This window comes from Anabrus simplex, chromosome 1 (genome assembly GCF_040414725.1).
Source record: "Anabrus simplex isolate iqAnaSimp1 chromosome 1, ASM4041472v1, whole genome shotgun sequence".
Taxonomy (NCBI): domain Eukaryota; kingdom Metazoa; phylum Arthropoda; class Insecta; order Orthoptera; family Tettigoniidae; genus Anabrus; species Anabrus simplex.
Window position 1 is genome coordinate 405942695 of NC_090265.1, and position 19829 is coordinate 405962523.

General features: G+C 39.8%; 1 protein-coding gene across 1 annotated transcript in view; it reads right to left on the reverse strand.

Moving 5' to 3' along the window:
* LOC136856858 (leucine-rich repeat neuronal protein 1) overlaps positions 1-19829 on the reverse strand; it is an 81036-nt gene that overhangs the window by 13660 nt on the left and 47547 nt on the right. Inside the window, exon 4 of the mRNA XM_067135056.2 lies at positions 10192-10379. Coding sequence (XP_066991157.2) covers positions 10192-10379 — 188 coding nt within the window. The remainder of the gene's footprint in view (positions 1-10191; positions 10380-19829) is intronic.

The window sequence follows — 19829 nt, forward strand, 5'->3', positions numbered from 1 at the left end:
TATATATATAAAAATAGACGCGTGTGTTCGTATATTTCACCGTGCAGCCACAACTAACCACCGCAGACCACTGGTGTTTGTGTGCGGTGGTAGCCTGGAGTCTCCCATCGTGCACTGTAGTGGTTTTGTGTCGGTAGCTGTGATGGTGTGGGAAATATGGGGGGTTGAAATTGGCCGACTATACATAAAAATAGACGTGTGTGTTCGTATATTTCATCTTGCAGCCACAAATTGATGGCTTACTTCTAAAACCTCGTATCTCTCAATGCTCTTCCTATCCTTTGTATTCCTAAAGGCTGTCACCCCTCTCAGCCACATATCGATATGCAGCCCATCAGAACGATTTGCCTTGTGTTCATTTTCCTATGCTAAAGTGTAAAGGAAAATGAACCTCAAATACATTATACGTTTGGAGTCCGTAAATTGGTCATATACACAACATCCCTACAATATGGTATCTACACATCAGCATAGAAAAATGAACACAACGAATATTATTCTGATGGACTGGGAGACGTGACCAGTCTCAAGGAATATAATGGGTAGGATGAGCATTGGGACATACGAGGTTTTAGAAGTAAGCCATCGAAATGCCCACCGCAGACCAGTGGTGTTTGTGGGTGGTAGTAGCCTCGAGTTTTCCATTGTGCACTATGGTAGTTGCGTGTCGGTAGCTGTGGTGTTGTTGTAGATATGGGGGTTGAAAGTGGCCAACTACATATAAAAATAGACGCGTGCATTCGTATTCAGTTGTCTGCTTAGTCTTTTCTTAAATTACTTAAAAGAACATGAAAATTTATCGAACATGTCCCGTGCTAAATGATGCAATTCCCTAACTCCTCTTCCTATAAATGAACATGTGCGCCAATTTATGCTCTTGAATTTCCACCTTTCATATTATGTTCTTTCCTACCTTTAAAAGCTCCACTCAAGCTTATTCGTCCACTGTCATTCCAGGCCATTTCTACACTGACAGCTCGAAAGATACCAGCAGACCGTTTCCTTACTCTCAAGTCTTCCCACCCTAAAGTTTGCAATATTTCCGTAAAACTACTCCTTTTTCGGAAATCATCCAGAACAAAACGCCTTGCTTTCCTCTGAATTGTTTTCCAGTTCTCGTCCTGGTGAGGGCCCCATACACTGCAAACGTACTCTAATTGGGTTCTGACTAGGGTTACACACCCTATCCTTTACATCCTCACACCCTTAAATATTCTCATAACCATATGAAGATATTTGAACCTTTATTTACTAGCTCGTGAATGCGATTACCCCAATGATGATCATTCCTTGTATTAACACCTCAGTGGATGTGAGGTACTTTAAGCCAGTAACATAATACAGTTGTTAAAACTGAGGGAACTTTTCCTCTTGGTAAAACAAACCCTGACTTTTTATCCCGCTTACCATCACAGCACTGTCTGCTGTCCATTTCGCATCATTATCGGGGTCCTTTTGCAATCGCTCACAATCCTGTAACTAATCTATTACTCCATACACTATGACCAAACCAAACGAAACACCATGGCGCAAGAGCTCCGAAGGACCATGGCCTACCAAGCGACCGCTGCTCAGCCCCAAGGCCTGCAGATAACGAGGTGTCGTGTGGTCGGCACGACGAATCCTCTCGGCCTTTATTCTTGGCTTTCTAGACCGGGGCCGCTATCTCACCTTCAGATGGCTCCTCAATCGTAATTGCGTAGGCTGAGTGGACCTCGAACCAGCCCTCAGAACCAGGTACAGTAAAAATACCTAACCTGACCGGGAATCGAACCCAGAGCCTCTGAGTAAGAGGCAGGCACGCTACTATTACACCGCCAGGACGGCCCATACACTATAACATTATGTGCAAAAAGCAGATTACAGTTCTTTGATTATTTGATCCTTCGATTCTTTGATTGGAATTATTTACTCATATTATTTCTATATATAAGAAAACGTAAAGATCCAATAATCTGTTCCGCGGGGGGCCGATGACCTTCGATGTTAGGCCCCTTTAAACAACAAGCATCATCATCTGTTCTGCGGAATCCCCCTGTTAATCGTTACTGGATGATAGAATGTTTAACCTGTTTTAATTATCTGAGTTGTAGTTTCTAGAAATATATCCACCCATTCAGCCACTCTTTCGTTTAGTCCAACAGCCCTCATTTTCATCAGCTATCTCCCATGATCTACCTTATCAAAAGCCAATACGTCAATAGCGATACAGTCCATTTCAAGGAGCTAGACCGACTTCAATCCTCAGACCGTAATATTAAAAAAATGGCGGCCGAAGTAGCCGGATTGATGGGATTGGCAAACTCGAAAATAACACGTTTAATGGCGGTAATTTAACATGACAATTGTAACAACACACGGCAAACCACTGTCGCACGCACAAAAACACATCGGTAACAACTGCCGATCACAAATAATCAACTACAATCACACATATTCTACCAGAAAAGATAACAACAAGAAATTTCAGTTAGTCAAATAGCGTTTTCTCTTAGATTTCATTTCGCTGGATAGATGAAAATACACGATAAAAAGGTTAAAATTATACAACATAATTTTTGAATGTTTCAAAGTAAATTAAGGTGCGAAATTCCTCAATTCATTCGCTCTTATGAGAACTATGAAACAATTTGTTACCTTAGTTTTGAATTGGTTGACAATTTCTTATATTGATCACCCAATGAAAGGCAAGTACATCCGAAATAATAATATTACTGACTTTACGTCCGACTGACACTTTTACAGTAGTCGGAGACGCCGAAGTGCGGAATTTAGTTCCGCAGCAGTTATTTTACGTGCCAGTAAATCTACCGACACGAGGCTGACATATTTGAGTACCTTCAAATACCACCGGACTTAGCCAGGATAGAACCTTCCAACCTGGGGCGAGAAGGCCAGCGCCTTAACCGTCTGAGTCACTCAGCCCAAGTACATCCGAAATAATTATGTTAACCCATTGAATGGCTCTGGTAACGCTAACATAACGTTGACATACGGCATAGTAGCACTTCACATAATGCTGGTAGCCTTAGTAATGAAACGTTCAGGCACTAAAGATATCGTCGCTCGACCGGTAAAAGGTTGTATTCCACAAAGCTCTTCCTATCAATTATTCTCCTTAAGACTGGTCACGCCTCCCAGCCATGTATGAATATGCAGTCCATCAGAACAAATTTTGTTGTGTTCATTTTCCTATGCCCATGTGTAAAGGAAAATGAACCTTACAGTACCGTACTGTAGGAATGTACGTTTGCATTACGTATTTACGCACTCCTAGTGTACAATACATGTAAGGTTCATTTTCGTTTAATCGTCGACATAGGAAAACGAACACAACGGACATTGTTCTGATGGACTGCGTATCCATATGTGGCTGGGAGGCGTGACCAGTCTTAAGGAGAATAATGGATAGGAAGAGTATTGTGGGATACAACGTTTTACCGGTGAAGCGACGATATAATGGACGAGCTTTAGTTCGGTGATCTCCTTGATAACAGATAACCACAGTATAAATCGGAAGGTGTTTTGCAGTGTGAAACCCTGCGTTACAAACCCAATTAATCCCTCCAAGTCACGATTTCTTCTGTGTAACAGTATACAAATTGCTCCATCTGTCACACTTATATTTTTTGCTATACTCCAAGACCCAGCCAAATATTTCCGCAGGCAGGCATAGATTATTGTAAATTACACTTGCATCTAAATCACTCGACACTTTGAAGGACATAGACACTGATGGAATATCATAATATCAATTATCTTCTATCTAAATTAATATTTTTAGAGGAACACGAATAGGTTCACCGTTTAGAATTAGAGAAAAGTCTTCCCCAACATCAGACTTATTCTCGAAATGATGTATGTACACTACATTTTTGTCATCGACTCCAAAATAATGACGGTGTATATTCCTAATCCATTTCTCCCTTAATGTTTTATTCCATAGAAATCTTAAGAATAGTTGTATGAGAGGCATTGCCATAGTTAGTCTTAAGCCTGGTTCACTACGCGATCAAAACAAAGTAATACATTCTCACATTACTGCGTATAATTACAGATCCTAAGTGTCCACTGGCTCATATAAATACACTCGCACACTTATATTCTAGAACGAAACCAATATTTATTGTCAACTTTAATGAAATTACACCTACTACACACGAAAACAACAAACCAAAACAAACCCACATTTCCAACATAACCGGCTACTCGATTCGCCATCTTTGAGCGATCGAGAGTAACATTAAGGTTTGAGGATTGGAATCGGTCTTGATAATACATAGATTGGTTATCACGTTGCCATCTTTTAAGAAAGTTAAACTGGCGGCCGCCATGTCTTAAATGTACCTCCGTAGGCGGAACGCTGTGTAAGCGAGTGAGGATCAGAGCGGGAAAATGAGACATTTTCACACACATCTTATTCATTAAGTATAACACTCGGAGATTATTTGAGTTGATGATGAAAATATCGGATGGAAAGCGTAACTATTTGATGCGTATAAGTTTTTGCTAAGCAGAGGTTTCCTACAGAATCTCAATGTACTGTAACGTAAAATAGAAGACACAAAATAAGTTACAATTTGTTTTTAATTGAAGCGATACATTGATAAGAATGATTAAATCAATCATTGTTTTACCACAAAGATGAGGAGATATTCACACATCTCCAATTTATCAACATGCTGAAGGATCTAGGCCTACGATACAAGATTATGGATTAGGATGCGTATGTAAACAGCCAAGAAAATTAAACAAACTTTAATGAATTAGCATACATTTCAAAGGCGATCTTACTACGTAACATTTTTATAACATACACATACATAAAATTTACACTAAACAAATTGAATTTTGTATTGATCTATTAATAGTCACATTTCTCGATTCGAAAAATCTCTCATTCATATGAACCGATACGTATTTTCTAGCTCTGATTCATTGTCCCATGAAAAGTATTAACTTTCTGTATATCTGCCATATGGTTATTGCTTTCAGTTATTGTGTAATAGCTCTGTACCTGTGGTGCAACCTAGTTTAAAATGCTACTTTAAGAGATGTTTTGTTATGCTGGTGCAATGGGTTTCCTCACTGAACTCGGAGCAGTAAATACATTGCCGTTACTGTAAAACAACTGCCCTGCAACTAACGAGAGAACATTAGTCTGTAACTTTAACGTAAGGTTTATATTACATCTTCGCGATGTGGCTTTTTTCTGTACACTTTTTCAACCACGTGACTATTTCACATCATGAGCTGGATAAAGAGACTATATTGTATATCTTTCTAGGCAATAAGTTCTTTCTTCTCTTCGGAATGCTGAGCAAACATAACCTTCAGACAGTCGTGGCATTTTATTTTCTTTCTCGCCTCACGGATGACATTTCATGCTATGTACGGTACTCAACATCTTCTTCAGAGTATTTGGTGAATGACTCATAATTTTGTAGCACAGTAATCATGACCAGTAGAGGTGCTGTCATCAGAAGGAACCGTAGTACATAGATAAGAGAAGCATCACTTTCTGTCGATGGGTCAATCTATCCCAGTAAACCCTTCCTGTATACAGAACTAAATTGCTCTGCATTGGGATTATTTCTGTTTCTCCACTATTACGTATGGATGAGAAGTGTAATTACTCTAAACTGTTGGTAATGCCTTGGCCAGCTAACGTCTCCTATCATTAACTAAACACCCGACCCCGTAGAGAAATGGGACAAGGGTTGGACACAATGTTCTGAACAGAGAGCACTTTGCTGCTTGCGATCCACTTGTCTCTCTTCATGTTATTCGCCCACTACCTAGTCAGCTATTTGTCTTGTAGTGAGAACCTGTGACGAGATTTTGTACTTTAAAGTGGCGAAAATTAAGATGATCCTTCAATATATGTAGCCTTCTTTAGAAAAGAAATTAACTTAGCTGAACTAAAATACACTGTGTGTTTTGTTCGAACAAAGCATGCGAAACAGAATGTAGGCATATTTCCGCTACAATAAATAAAGCCGAAGTACAAAACAATTTTTATTAACGATGAACTGACACACATGCTACATTACTCAATTAGCTCTAGACAGCTGTTGTCGTTAGCTGATACATTTATATCATGGCGCCCGTAGTGTTGCTTGCCTCCGCCCGGAGCGCTAATCAAGCTGCTATAGCCACTCTATGTACTATATTCCAGTTCGTTGGTCCATTTGATCTCCTGAATCTAAATTATTTGCTATATCTTGCAGGAATCCTACAAGTTAGTATCACGTACTCAGGATAACCAACCTACCTTACATAAAATACTAAAATGTATTTAATACATTGGTCAACATTGACTGGATACATAGTTTAGGAAATACCGTCCAACAATAACATCAGGACAGTTAAAAAGGGGATAAAAACGTACCCTCTAAATTGCAATTTCGTCCTGAGTCAACTGAGGGAAAGAGGGAAAGTAAGATCACATCTAGACTATGGTAGCGTAATGAAGTTTTGCAACTATCATTTATCAGGTGGGAGTCTCCACGGTCGTTTTGCCAGGTCCAATCCGATTGTTACTTTCCAACGACGATGTGAGTACACGGGGTTCGCGCAACAATTCGACATCTAGTTTCTTACATGTCCGCTAGGCACCGAAAAAATTAGTTTCGCAACATAACTCTGATGAAAGTTTTCTTGGAGGCTTCTTTCGAGGCATTTGGACTACAGACAACGTCTAAAGGTGGGTCCATACTTGTGTAAGATCAGCGTATCTGCATCAAGAATTCATACACGATCATGATACAGCCGTGCTTTGACAAAGCTGCCCGATCTGTATCACGTATCTATTTCTTTTCCACCCATCGGTCTTGTATCATCAGTTGAGTGTTGGCTCCGATATAGTGACAATGGCTCTCCAGCTAGAGTTGGCTGCTGCCAGCTCTTCTAAGAGCCGCGAGCAAATACTCCATGTTCTTTTTGCACATTTCGATAGGGCTCCCAACGTCATTCACGATTTCCTCCCATGCGTCATTCGTTTTCAACCGATTACAATGGTACGGATCCTTTGAGTCCCACAGAATGGTCTTTTGTTGATAATAACTTATCAACTGTTAAACCTTTTCTCCGCGGACAACTCCGAATCCATTTTTCCTTTAAATCGGAAGATCCTCAAACAAAGGTTGATGCAAAACTAAACGAAGTCAGAAAGACGGTGAATAGAGAAGAGTGACGGTTGCTCTGAGCATGCGCAGCACACGACGCGATGATACGGAATGCTGATCGAGGGAACGCTCCGTTCACACTGTCCGTATCTGTACCACGTATCGTTCCTTTGATACGACCGCGAAAGACCTACTATCGGTGGGAACTTCTCCGATCCGATCATTGTATCACATTTGATACACGATTTTGATACATAGGCCTAACTCTGTTTTAGGTGTTTCTACACTTGTATCAGATCAGCGTATCTGTATCAAGAATTGATACGCGACCATGATACAACCGTCTTTTGACAAGGCTGCATGCGTATCTGCCAGTTTTCCGCCCATCGGTCTTGTATCATCAGTTGTGTGTTAGTTCCAATATAGTGACAATGTCCCTTCAGCTTATAGTGGGCTGCTACGAGCTCTTCTAAGAGCCGAGAACAGATTATTTTTACACGATTCGACATGGCTCCCTCCGAACACTTTAATACTGCGTCATCCGATATTTCCTCCTATACGTCATTTTTTCTCAACCGATTACTATGGTGCGGCTACTTTGGGTCCCGCAAAATGGTCTTTTGTTGATAATAACTTATCCACTGTTGAATTTTTTCCATGAACCACTCAGAATCTATTTTTCTTCAAATCGGAAGATCCCAAAAAAAGATTCATGCAAAACTGAACGAAGTCGGAAGGACGGTGAACAGGGTAGGGGCGAAGAGAAGAGTGTCGGGGGCTCTGAGCATGCGCAGCAGTCGAAGCGATGATACGGATTGCTGGTCGGGGAAACGCTCCGTTCACACTGTCCGAATCTCTATCACGTATCTTCCTTTTGATGCGACGGCAAAAGACCGACTCTCGGTGGGAACATCTCCGATCCCATCATTGTATCATAATATGTGATACACGATCTTAATATAGAACTCTGTTTTCACAAGGCCGATCGTGATACAAATACGGTGATCTGATACAAGTGTGGACGCGCATTTTCACAAGCCCGATCATTATATAGATACGCTGATCTGATACAAATGTGAACTCGGCTTAACATGACATATTGTTACTTGTCCCATTTGAATCTCGTTGAAAATTGCGAGTTGTTGGTTTATAAGTTTTTATATTTTAATAGAATGAAGCCATTCTTTATTTTTTAGTGTCGACTCGGTTAATATAACTTCAAGCTGTTTAGTTTGCCTAACACGGATACAACACTTAGAACACTGCAAAATGTATGTAAAAATGAGTTGTGTGCCCACTTTGGAACATCGCTCGGCAAATTTGTTTTTCGTTAAAGTTCAATGAACCGAGGTCGCTTGAATGCACAGTCTCATAAATCGCATTCGTGGCGAACTTAGATTTCTGTGAATTGCAAAACTTAGTTCGTGGAGCGGCTTGCGATGAACCATGTTTACGTGTGTAGTGAGCGGTGGGAACATGGTCTTTCTGGCCATTGTACACTTCATACTGTACTGTCTATTAGGTCATCAGCCCACAGACTGGTTGGATCCTCAAATAGCACCACCAAAAGCTATGCAGTTATAGGAAACCACAAAAATCAATGACAACACCAAAATAAGGCGTACTAGGCAAGATGAGGAGTGAGGTCGCTTGCCATTTGTTTCCTCACTGGGCCAGACAGTGCACTACTGTAGCACGACTAAACCTATGAGCAATACCTCTCATAACACTCAGACGCACTGGTCATGCTCCGAATGTCATTATTTAGCACGACCCATACTCCAGCAGTTTACATATTGTCACAGCTATGGATGAGACTGGGACTTCCGTGGAAACTACAATTTGCTCTGGCCTGAGTGAAAATGAGAAAACAAATACAGAGACAGTCAAACGAATATTATATTTATTTACCCTGACAAAGTTAGGGACATATTCCTTTCGATGTACTTAACCAACTTAATCTAATGCAATCGCATGTTAGCGGTAATAATAATAATAATAATAATAATAATAATAATAATAATAATAATAATAATAATAATAACAATAATCTTGCATGAAGGAGAAGAATACAATACACCTAATACTCATTTTATATACTAGTCCTTGAGGACCTGGTAGATGGTTTTGCAACCTTCTGGATTATCTTTCCCAGAGCTTGAGGGGAAATTGTCATTGGAACTTGAAAACTCCATACTTCTTCCCGTAGCTAAGTTTCGAAAGGTAGCTACAATCCGTGCAGCTACAGTGATTGCATTTCTTATGTGTGTATCTTGGTTTGTGACCAATGGGGAAACCATTTTTAACAAATGACTACGCATATTCCATGTCCGGCATTCGCAGAAAAGTTCGAAAGTCTTCATTTGTATTTGTGATTTTTTAAGATTCAAATGAGAACGCTTGTCTCTTTCCGTAACCAGTACTCCTTTTCTTCCGCTTTTTCTCAAAAACAACTCAATTTATCAAGCAAATAAGAGCAGCCGCAAATTTCGAAACGCTCATTTTCACGACAATGAATTCATAATAATAATAATAATAATAATAATAATAATAATAATAATAATAATAATGCTATTTGTTTTACGTCCCACTGACTACTTTTACGGTCTTCGGAGACGCCGAGGTGCCGGAATTTAGTCCCGCAGGAGTTCTTTTACGTGCTAGTAAATCTACCGACACGAGGCTGTCGTATATGAGCACTTTCAAATACCACCGGACTGAGCCAGGATCGAACCTGCCAAGTTGGGGTTAGAAGGCCAGCGCCTTAACCGTCTGAGCCACTCAGCCCGGCTCACGACAATGAGTTATTCGTGTTGGATGTACGTGTGTGCAGCGAAACACATGTTCCTGTGGATACCGGGCCCTTTAGACCGTTGGTTCCTGTCTTCATTTTAATTTTCCTGATGCTCTTTATAGCTGCCTGTTATTATTGGTCAGCATTTTAGCTACATCCTGTACAGAGAGCTTAGAACTTTTGCAGTGAATGTCGGAAAGAGGAAGATAATATATTCACGTTTTTATTTAAGATAGTACAAAGAGAAATGACGAGCACCTGTGTACTTACGTTTCGGCTGTAATGGTGGTGATTGGGTTCGCCGTGAGCTTCAATATGGTCATGTTGTGGGTGTGGGCCAACTCCTCGGGCACGTTGGTGAAGGCGTTGCCAGTCAGGTTCAACTCGCGTAAATACTTCGGAGTGTGTAACATGTACTGAGGAATTACTGAAATGTGGGTATACGACAAGTCCAGCACCTGCAAAGACACGAATTATTAATATGTGTGTATACAGTCTGCCAGGTATAGAGAGATATATAGGATGGTCGAAAACAACGCGAACCGGGTATATGAACGTTAGAGCGTTGGTCATACTGATAGAAAATAATTCCATATCTCGCTCCATCTGCTGAATTTAGCCAGTCAGATCGCTTCGCGGGCGAATTCAAATGGGCTCTGAGAGGCGGTGTTGCTAAATCTATACGTGGCTTAAGACCGGTTTGAGAGTCATGCTGAGAATCTGCATCAAACACAAACACACCATAGTGTTCAGTCAGTGTCACCGTGGCGTACTTGCTATCACGCTATCCTGTCAGCTCGGAGTTCCATATTTCCCTGGCGAAGGTTTCTCTTCTTCGGTTAATGATTTCAAGCTGGTCTTAATCCACGTGTAGGTTTAGCAACAACGCCTCGCAAAGCCCATTTGAATTCGCCCGCGAAGAGGTTTGATTGGCTAACTTGAGGAGCTGATAAAATGACATCGAAAATGATATCGAATTATTTTCTATCAGTATGACCAAACCTCTAACGCTAATATAATCGGTTTGCGTCGTTTCTAACTACCCTAGACTTATTTTTATTTATTTATTTATTTATTTATTTATTTATTTATTTATTTATTTAATTCTTGTTTCGTTGAAGCCCTTTGGACCACGTGGTTCTAACTCCAGTGAGCTTTCTTCTTAGCCCAATATTCCTTCATCTTTGCACTGTGGGTTGCTTTCCTTTCCCGAGTCCACTTCACTCCGACTCCAGACGCAGTGTTTTAGCTACTAGTGACTAGAGAATATCGGATGCATTCTGTCAGGCTCCATGACCAGGGGTTCGATTCCCGGCAGGGTCGGGAATTTTAACCATCATTGGTTAATTTCTCTGTCACAGGGGCTGGGTGTATGTGTCGTTTTCATGATCATCATTTCATCCCCATCCCGACGCGTCAAATCAAGAGACCTGCACCTGGCGAGCCGAACATGTCCTCGGACACTCCCGGCACTAAAAGCCATACGCCATTTCATTTCATCAGCATTCTAAATTTATCCCTGTTGAATATATCTTTGGGATCAATTTTTAAAAATTCTAGGTCGTTTCGAACCAATTTCGTCCATTTAGTATTTGTCCACTTTCCTCTAGAAAGGGTGTTGAAGATTCTTGGGTTCAGTCTCTTGTTGTCCATTCTATGTGACCGCAGAAGGTAAGTGTCATCTTTCTCATGGCTGATGTTACGCTCTCTAAATGTTGGTAAAACGCTGTTATGCCTCATTCTGTATTCACCTTCCTCTTTAATGGGGCCCATGATTTTCCTCAGGATCTTTCATTCTTTCAGTTATTTACTTTATTTATTTAGCTTATGGTACAAGTTAAGCCGCGCTCAAATTGAGTAACATTGTAAAAGCAACAAATAATGTACAAAACATACAAAATGTCATGGTAACACATAAAGTGGAAATCGAGAGATATCTACAATACAGAAAAATAGAGAGAGAAAATTTAAAAACCACAGAAATTATGTAAAATAAATAATGCATAAATTAACAAATGAAAAATTAAAACTAAACTAGGATGGCCAGTTGTTGTAACCACTGAATAGCCACCGTTGAAGCTGTCAGGAGGTCATCGATAGTTCCACGAAAGGCTCTATGTGGGCATCAGAAAGTGATGTGTCGCATTGTCTGGAATTCTTCACCAGAGTCACAGCTTGTAGAAGGTCGAAGGCGTCAAGAATCCATTGCAGAGCCACTTCATCCTTGCCCAGTGCGCATTCTGTTTAGTGGGACCCATACACTCCGCGGGAGATGCAATCCGGGCGGGGGCTGCGTAGGGTCAAAGAGCGATCTCCATTCGTCGGGGGTCTCAGCAGTCCATTCGTCATTCCAAGTTCGCGGTCCACAGTAGTTTTCTTTCATCAGTTTCTTAGCCAGCAGCAGGGGAGGGTTTCTGGATTTCCGTCCGGTTGAAGCGATTCTTTGGATGTCTTGATGAATTGGAAGTGATTTATTGGCCTGCATTTTACTTGCTTCTCGGACGAAATTGTTCATACGGCGTAGAACTGGAGGAAGGATGTGGCTAAGGACTGGAATCCAATGCTGTGGGGTTGATTTGATGACAGACACCGCTGATAATCCACATTGTTTGATTCAGGACGGTGTCAATTTTCTTGGTCTGGGCGCTATTCAGACAGACGGAAGAGCAGTATTCAGCTGTTGTATTTACCAGACTCAAGGCAGAAGTGCGTAAATTTGTTGTTTCTTGTATTTAGGTTGGCTGCAAGGTTCCAGTGTTACACAGAGATATTTTGGGTCTGGGTTTGTGCGGTAAAATGTTATCATGGAGAGTCACTTTCAAGGTAGTATGAGCTAGTATGTTACTCATATGAAAGCAAGATGTCTCTCTTTTGGTTGTGCTAGGTGTCAGGCGCCACTTTTGAAAGAAATTTGCCAGTAAGCAGAGATCTTTCGTTAGCGTGTCCTCAAGGCTGTGGAATGTTGTGTGTTGCGTGGCTATGCAAATATCATGGGCATAGACAAATTGTCTTGGTACCGTTTCTGGGATGTTTGTGAGATAAACGTTGAATAACAAAGGGGCTAATATGGAACCTTGCGGGAGTCCATTATTTAGTCTTCTTGGTTTTCTCAGGGTATTGTTCATGACCAGTTGAATTATTTTATCTGAAAGCATGCGATTGATTAGATTCGTAGTGTTTTTACATTGTAAGGTTTTCAGGAGTTTATACATTAACACATCCCTCCATACAGTGTCAAAAACAGCCGTGAGATCTATGAACACCGCACCGGTCCTTAGCTTCTCTTCAAATCCACCTTCATTGAATGTCCTCAGAGCCAGTACTTGGTCTTCGCGATTTCGTTCCGGTCTAAAGCCAGCTTGTTCTGCAGGGAGGATCTTGAAAATGGCTCGAGTGATTCTGTTGTAGATCAGCCTTTCCAGAAGCTTGTAGGTCGAGCTTAATACTGCTATGGATCTATAGCTTTCAGGAGCATTGGGCGGTTATTTAATTATTTATTTATTTATTTATTTATTTAAATATATATTTATGTATGTATTTATTCATTCATTCATTCATTTATTTATTTATTTATTTATTTATTTATTTATTTATTTATTTATTTATTTATTTATTTATTTATTTATTTATTTATTTATTTATTTATTTATTTATTTATTTATTTATTTATTTATTTATTTATTTATTTATTTATTTATTTATTTATTTATTTATTTATTTATTTATTTATTTATTTATTTATTTATTTATTTATTTATTTATTTATTTATTTATTTATTTATTTATTTATTTATTTATTTATTTATTTATTTATTTATTTATTTATTTATTTATTTATTTATTTATTTATTTATTTATTTATTTATTTATTTATTTATTTATTTATTTATTTATTTATTTATTTATTTATTTATTTATTTATTTATTTATTTATTTATTTATTTATTTATTTATTTATTTATTTATTTATTTATTTATTTATTTATTTATTTATTTATTTATTTATTTATTTATTTATTTATTTATTTATTTATTTATTTATTTATTTATTTATTTATTTATTTATTTATTTATTTATTTATTTATTTATTTATTTATTTATTTATTTATTTATTTATTTATTTATTTATTTATTTATTTATTTATTTATTTATTTATTTATTTATTTATTTATTTATTTATTTATTTATTTATTTATTTATTTATTGAAGTTAGGGACAGTTGTCTCTGCCTCACACTTAACCAGTGAATATAAGTACCATAGTATTACCAGGCACACATTACACTGAAAATGTCAAATGCTAGAAATAGCCTTCAAAGTAATTCAGTATGAAAATCCATACAAGTAATACTGGATATTGCATTCTAGGCAGCCATACTTGTTAGTAAAATACTACCAATGAGAAGAATATTTTCTTCCAGAAATTAGTAGAAATCACAGCCATCTGTGTTTTCCAATGTTGAAGTTGCTACAAAAGTATGTCAAAAAATGAAGTCATATGTAATTGCACGTTCAAACGTAGAAATATTATTAATGAATGATGAAACAATATAATTTTATTCAATTCATAATTATTTTGTTGAATGGAACTGTTAGAATGTTGAATGTTCAATTTTTAGCATTTCAGTGCTTGAAATAAGGAGCTTGTATTTGAAGCGTCTAAGAACGGTCTGATAGACTGCAGCGTATAATTAGTAACTAAATGGGACTTTAGACGGTCCGACTCCTTGGCTAAATGGTCCTCGTTGAGACCTTTGATTCGACCGGGTCGGGGATAATATTAATCGCCTCTGATTAATTCTTCTGGCTCGGGGACTGTGTATTTGTATATGTCCCAACACTCTTCTCTTCATATCCATACAACCCACCCCAGTACCATCCGCAACAGAAGCACACAGTGATGATTACATCTCTCCACACAGGGTTGCGTCAGGAAGGGCATCTCTTCTTAAAACATGACCATATCCACATGTGCAACACAGTTCGCACACGCAACCCCACTAGTGTGGGGAAAATCGGTAGAGAAGGAAGAATATGTAGAAGTAGAAGTAGACTAGGATTTAGACGGACGTAGTCGGTCCCATATGAAAGAAACTGTACCACTAACAAAAGGGTTAAGTGGTCGAAAGGGATGTTATAAATTATAATCCATTGTTTGTTGCAGTCCTATTCCCGAGGCTACGAGCGAGTCGTTTCGACACATAAACTAGTCTAAACATTTGTCGAAGAGTTGACAATCGGACATTGACACTAACCACCACACCATAGAGGCGAACGTTAATCTTTCTACCTTTCATTATACATGTTTATTACTCAACATGCCTCTACTGGAAGCTGTTGTACTGACTCTCGTGAACACCTGTAATCATGCTTTCTTAATCCGTTTACTCTCCAGGGTTGGTTTCTCCCTCGGACTCAGCCTCAAGCGTGGAGAGTGAGACTTTGGATTGGGGGATACAACTGGGAAGGATGAGCAGTACTTCGCCCAGGCGGGATCACCTGCTATGCTGAACAGGGGCCTTGTTGGGGGATGGGAAGATCGGAAGAGATAGACAAGGAAGAGGGAAGAAAGCGGCCGTGGTACCAACCCGGCATTTGCCTAGAAGAGAAGTGGGAAACCACGGAAAACCACTTCAAGGACGGCTGAGGTGGAAATCGAACCCCTCTCTACTCAATTGACCTCCCGAGACTGAATGCACCCCGTTCCGGCCATCGTACCATTTTTTACATATCGTGGCAGAGCCGGGAATCGAACCCGGGCCTTTGGGGGTGGCAGCTAATCACACTAACCACTGGCGGGCGTTAATATTTCTACCTTTCATTGTACATGCAAGCGGAGAGGTACGTATAATGTTTTTGTTAAGGGGTGCATTGAATTGAAGAGAACTTAATAAACTAAAAGTATAATATACCGATTGTGACAGAATACAGGCCGACTTGAAAAGTACGAATTCCTCATAATTACACTGATTGAAAAAAGAAAGAAATCACGCACCAAGAAGGCGGTATCGGTTGGCTACAAAAATCGGCATGCACTTATATCTCAAGCAGATAGTTAAATTATTAGCGTTGTGGCGAGATAAGTTGAACGGTCTTGCTATCAGAGGCCGTAAACGTACTACCATCCACTGCCTCACAGAGGCTACTCGTACGTAGTGGAACACTGCTTCCGGTTGTGGAAAGGTCGTTGATCACTAAACATGCCTCTACGTTGCAAGCGAAGAGGTTTTGCACAGTTACCAGAGTTTGAGAGAGGGCGCTTTATTGGAATACCCAAGGGTGGATGGTCCTATCGACAAATAACCTGTCACTGAAAGGCTGTTTGATCAGACTGTTAGGGCGTGTTGGGACCAGTCGGTACGTGAAGACACCCACACACGACAATTGGGCTCAAAACGCCCTCGACTGACCACCAGGAGTGAAGATCGTCTGATCCTGCAAGAAACACGAGCAGATCTATCTGTTACGGTCTCCGCCATCCAGGCACAAACCCCTGTGTCTGCCCAAACTATTTCCAGACGCTTTGAAGAAGGAAATTTAGTCTGAAGGTGCCTATGTCGCGTCCTGCCCACAGTCGTCTCCATTTAGCACAGACCATCAGTTTTTTTTTCTAGAGCAAGTAAAGGATACATAATTAATTACAGTGCTGCGTAAATTAGACATACTGTTACAGATAAACATCAAATACAAAATCAACAAAAAAAAACCAAACAAATCTTGAGAGATACACGGTCATTAAGATATCTAGTTTTTTTTTAATAATTAACACACGTGATCCATCACTTTAATGAGGAACGAAAAGGCGATCCACTTTCGTCGGTGACCGATACACTATACAATTACATCGTTAATTTAGATTATTAAATAGAGAAACAAACAAATGCAAACAGAAACAAAGTAGTATTTACACAAGCTGTATCATCACAAGGTAAGAACATAAAGTTCATTGAATTTCTCCTGCCCTCCAGAAGCACTATACACTTTCAGTTTTTGTCTCGCTGTCTTGAGAAACTGCCTAAAACCTTGTACAGAGCATTTCTCGTTGGTCTGCGCATAATGAAGAAAGCCCATTGCTAGCCATACTAGGGCAAACTTGTTGTTCCTGTTGGGTATGTCCAAAGCTAACAAGATACGATATATATCGTTAGGATTATTGGAAGATGTTAACTGCTGCACCAGAGTCAGTGTCCATCGCCAAACGTCCATCATACCATCACATCGTGTTAGTCTGTGGAGTTGTGTGTCAATAGTTGGAATCTCACATTTTTGGCACAAGGGTGACTGGACCGAGTTGTGGCGAAATTTTTTCTCCTCGGTTGGTATGGCATCTTGGATGGCTATGTATGCTGAACTTTTCCAGTCTGTTGGGATCTCTTGTGTTGTGAACTGCTTCCAGATATTTTTCCATTTTCTGTTGGGGAATTTTTCCATGATCAGTGGGGTAACAAGTTGACGGTTTAAAAGACGACGGTAGATGATTTGCGTGGGTGGAATGCACTGTTGATTCACATGAGGATAGAAAGCTTCAATAGTATGCAGTACTCGTTTAAAGCTTCCAGTTCGAGGTGATGTCCAAAAATGCATATCATTAATATCTCCGAGTCCATTCTTTGCCATTAGAATTGACCTCAGAAGCAGAGCCTGGCATTTAGCGGAGACGGCGATGAGGCCTAGGCCCCCTTGATCAACTGGCCTTCTGAGCTGATTTCTTGATATGCGATATATGTATCCTCTCCATAGATAGTAACTAATTCCAAGTTCTACTCTTTGTGCATGTTTCTCTGAAATGGGGAGGACCTGAGCCGCGTACCATATCTTGGACAGAGCGAATGAGTTAATGTGCCACACTTTTTGTATTAGATTAAGATGTCAGCTGAGATTCTTCGTCATTGTGTTCCGGACAGTGTTGATGACTGCAGTCCAATTCTTTTCGACTGTATCCTGAAATTTGCCTGTAAATTTCAAACCGAGAATTGTTATTTCTTCTTTGACAGGGATTCCAGCAACTGTGATGTGGTTTGGCCAGGTACCGAGAGGTAACAAGACAGATTTCTGATAATTCACTTTCGCGTTGGCGGCTCTTTCGTACACAGATATTATTCCAATCAGCTGATCCGCTTGGGCTCGGTTCCGTAATAAAAGTGTTACGTCGTCAGCATACGCTCGGACGGTAAACATCTTGAGCAGATTTGGTACATCCTTTAGGAGGTGACGGACAGCTCGAATGAAGGGTTCTATACTTAAGGCGAAGAGGATCATAGATAGAAGACATCCTTGTCGCACTGAATTTCGTATTGGAATAGGTTTGGAGAAATGACCATTGAGGAGAATTCGGGAATGAGCATGAGTGTATAGAGATCTAATGATACTACATGTTGACTGTGGAATACCAAACTTATCGAGAATCGTAAACAAATAACCATGGTGAACTCGATCAAAAGCCTTTTCAAAGTCAAGATTAAGTATTGCTGCGTCATTGTGGGGGTAGTGTTCACATACTAATATAGCATCTCTAATTGCTTGGAGATTAAAAGTGATTTTCTTGTTCGGAATGCCACACGTCTGCCCTAGCTGAATGATGGTTTCCAGAAACGGCCGTAACCTGTTGGCCAGAATTTTCATAAATAATTTGTAGTCTGCATTTAGTAAGGTTATAGGACGATAGTCTGATAAAGTTCGGGGCATTGACACTTTTGGAATAAGAATGATGATGCCTTCGCTGAATCCAGTTGATTCTTCGGAGTTGTTTAATAGAATGTTCATCAATTCTACGAGCGTATATTTAATGACTGGCCAGTACTTTTTGTAGGTGAAGCTGAGACCGTCTGGGCCAGGAGATGATCTGTCACTTGCAGTGCGCAGGGCCTTTAGAACTTCCTCCTCGGTGATCTCACGGGTCAGCTGCTGTTTTCCTTCCTCAGGCAAACGTTGATCTAAGTAGGATAGTATTTTGTTTTGGTCGGGTATCGATATCTCACTTTCACTACATGATCTCTGGAAGAATTTTTCGGCTTCAGTAATGAAGTCTCTTGTAGTGGTAAGACTCCTATTGTCATCTGTAATTAACGAGTGAATGTATTTATTTTTCGCTTTATTCTTTTCGGAGGCAAGGTAGTACATCTGTGCTTTCTCTTCGTGTATGACTGATGTTGCACGAGAGCGAATGATTGCTCCTCGGAGAATAGTTTCCTGTATTGAGTTGATTCGGCGTTTAACAGCGGTCAAATGATTGGATACGTCATTTCCGGCTTGCTGACGGGTGACAAGATCGTGAAAAATTACGTAATAAGAATGCAGCGTACGGCGTCTGCTGACGGCCTTTTTCTACTCCCTTTCGTTTGAAAAAGCTCTGAATAGCTGGCTTAAACTTGTATAACCAAGATTTGATCGAAAGTTGTCCACCTCTTCGCACTCGAGTTTCCAGAGCATTCCACAGGAGTGAAAATTCATTTTGTATATCGTCGTCAGACAGTAAGGAGCTATTTATTTTCCAGTAACCCCTTCCCATCTGTGCCGCCGGTCTATGCCCCGCAGTCTTCATCACTACTGCATGATGATCGCTGAATGGTGCAACATTAACAGTTACTGCTCGGGTATTATTCTCTGATTCTTTATTTACATAAAATCGGTCGATACGTGAAGCAGCCGTACCTCGGAAGAAACTATATTCGACTATGTTACCATGAAGAACTTCCCACACATCACAAAGCCTAAGTTCGCGATATACTCCCCCTAATGCCAGGGAGGGATGGAATTCACCTGTCTGATCTTTTGCATTTAATACACAGTTGAAATCACCTCCGAGAATAATGTTATCATAATTGTGACGCAGAAAATAAGGCAATTCCTTCTGAATGAAATCTTCCCGTTCTTGGCGTCTGTGTGTTCCTGAGTGTAGATATATGTT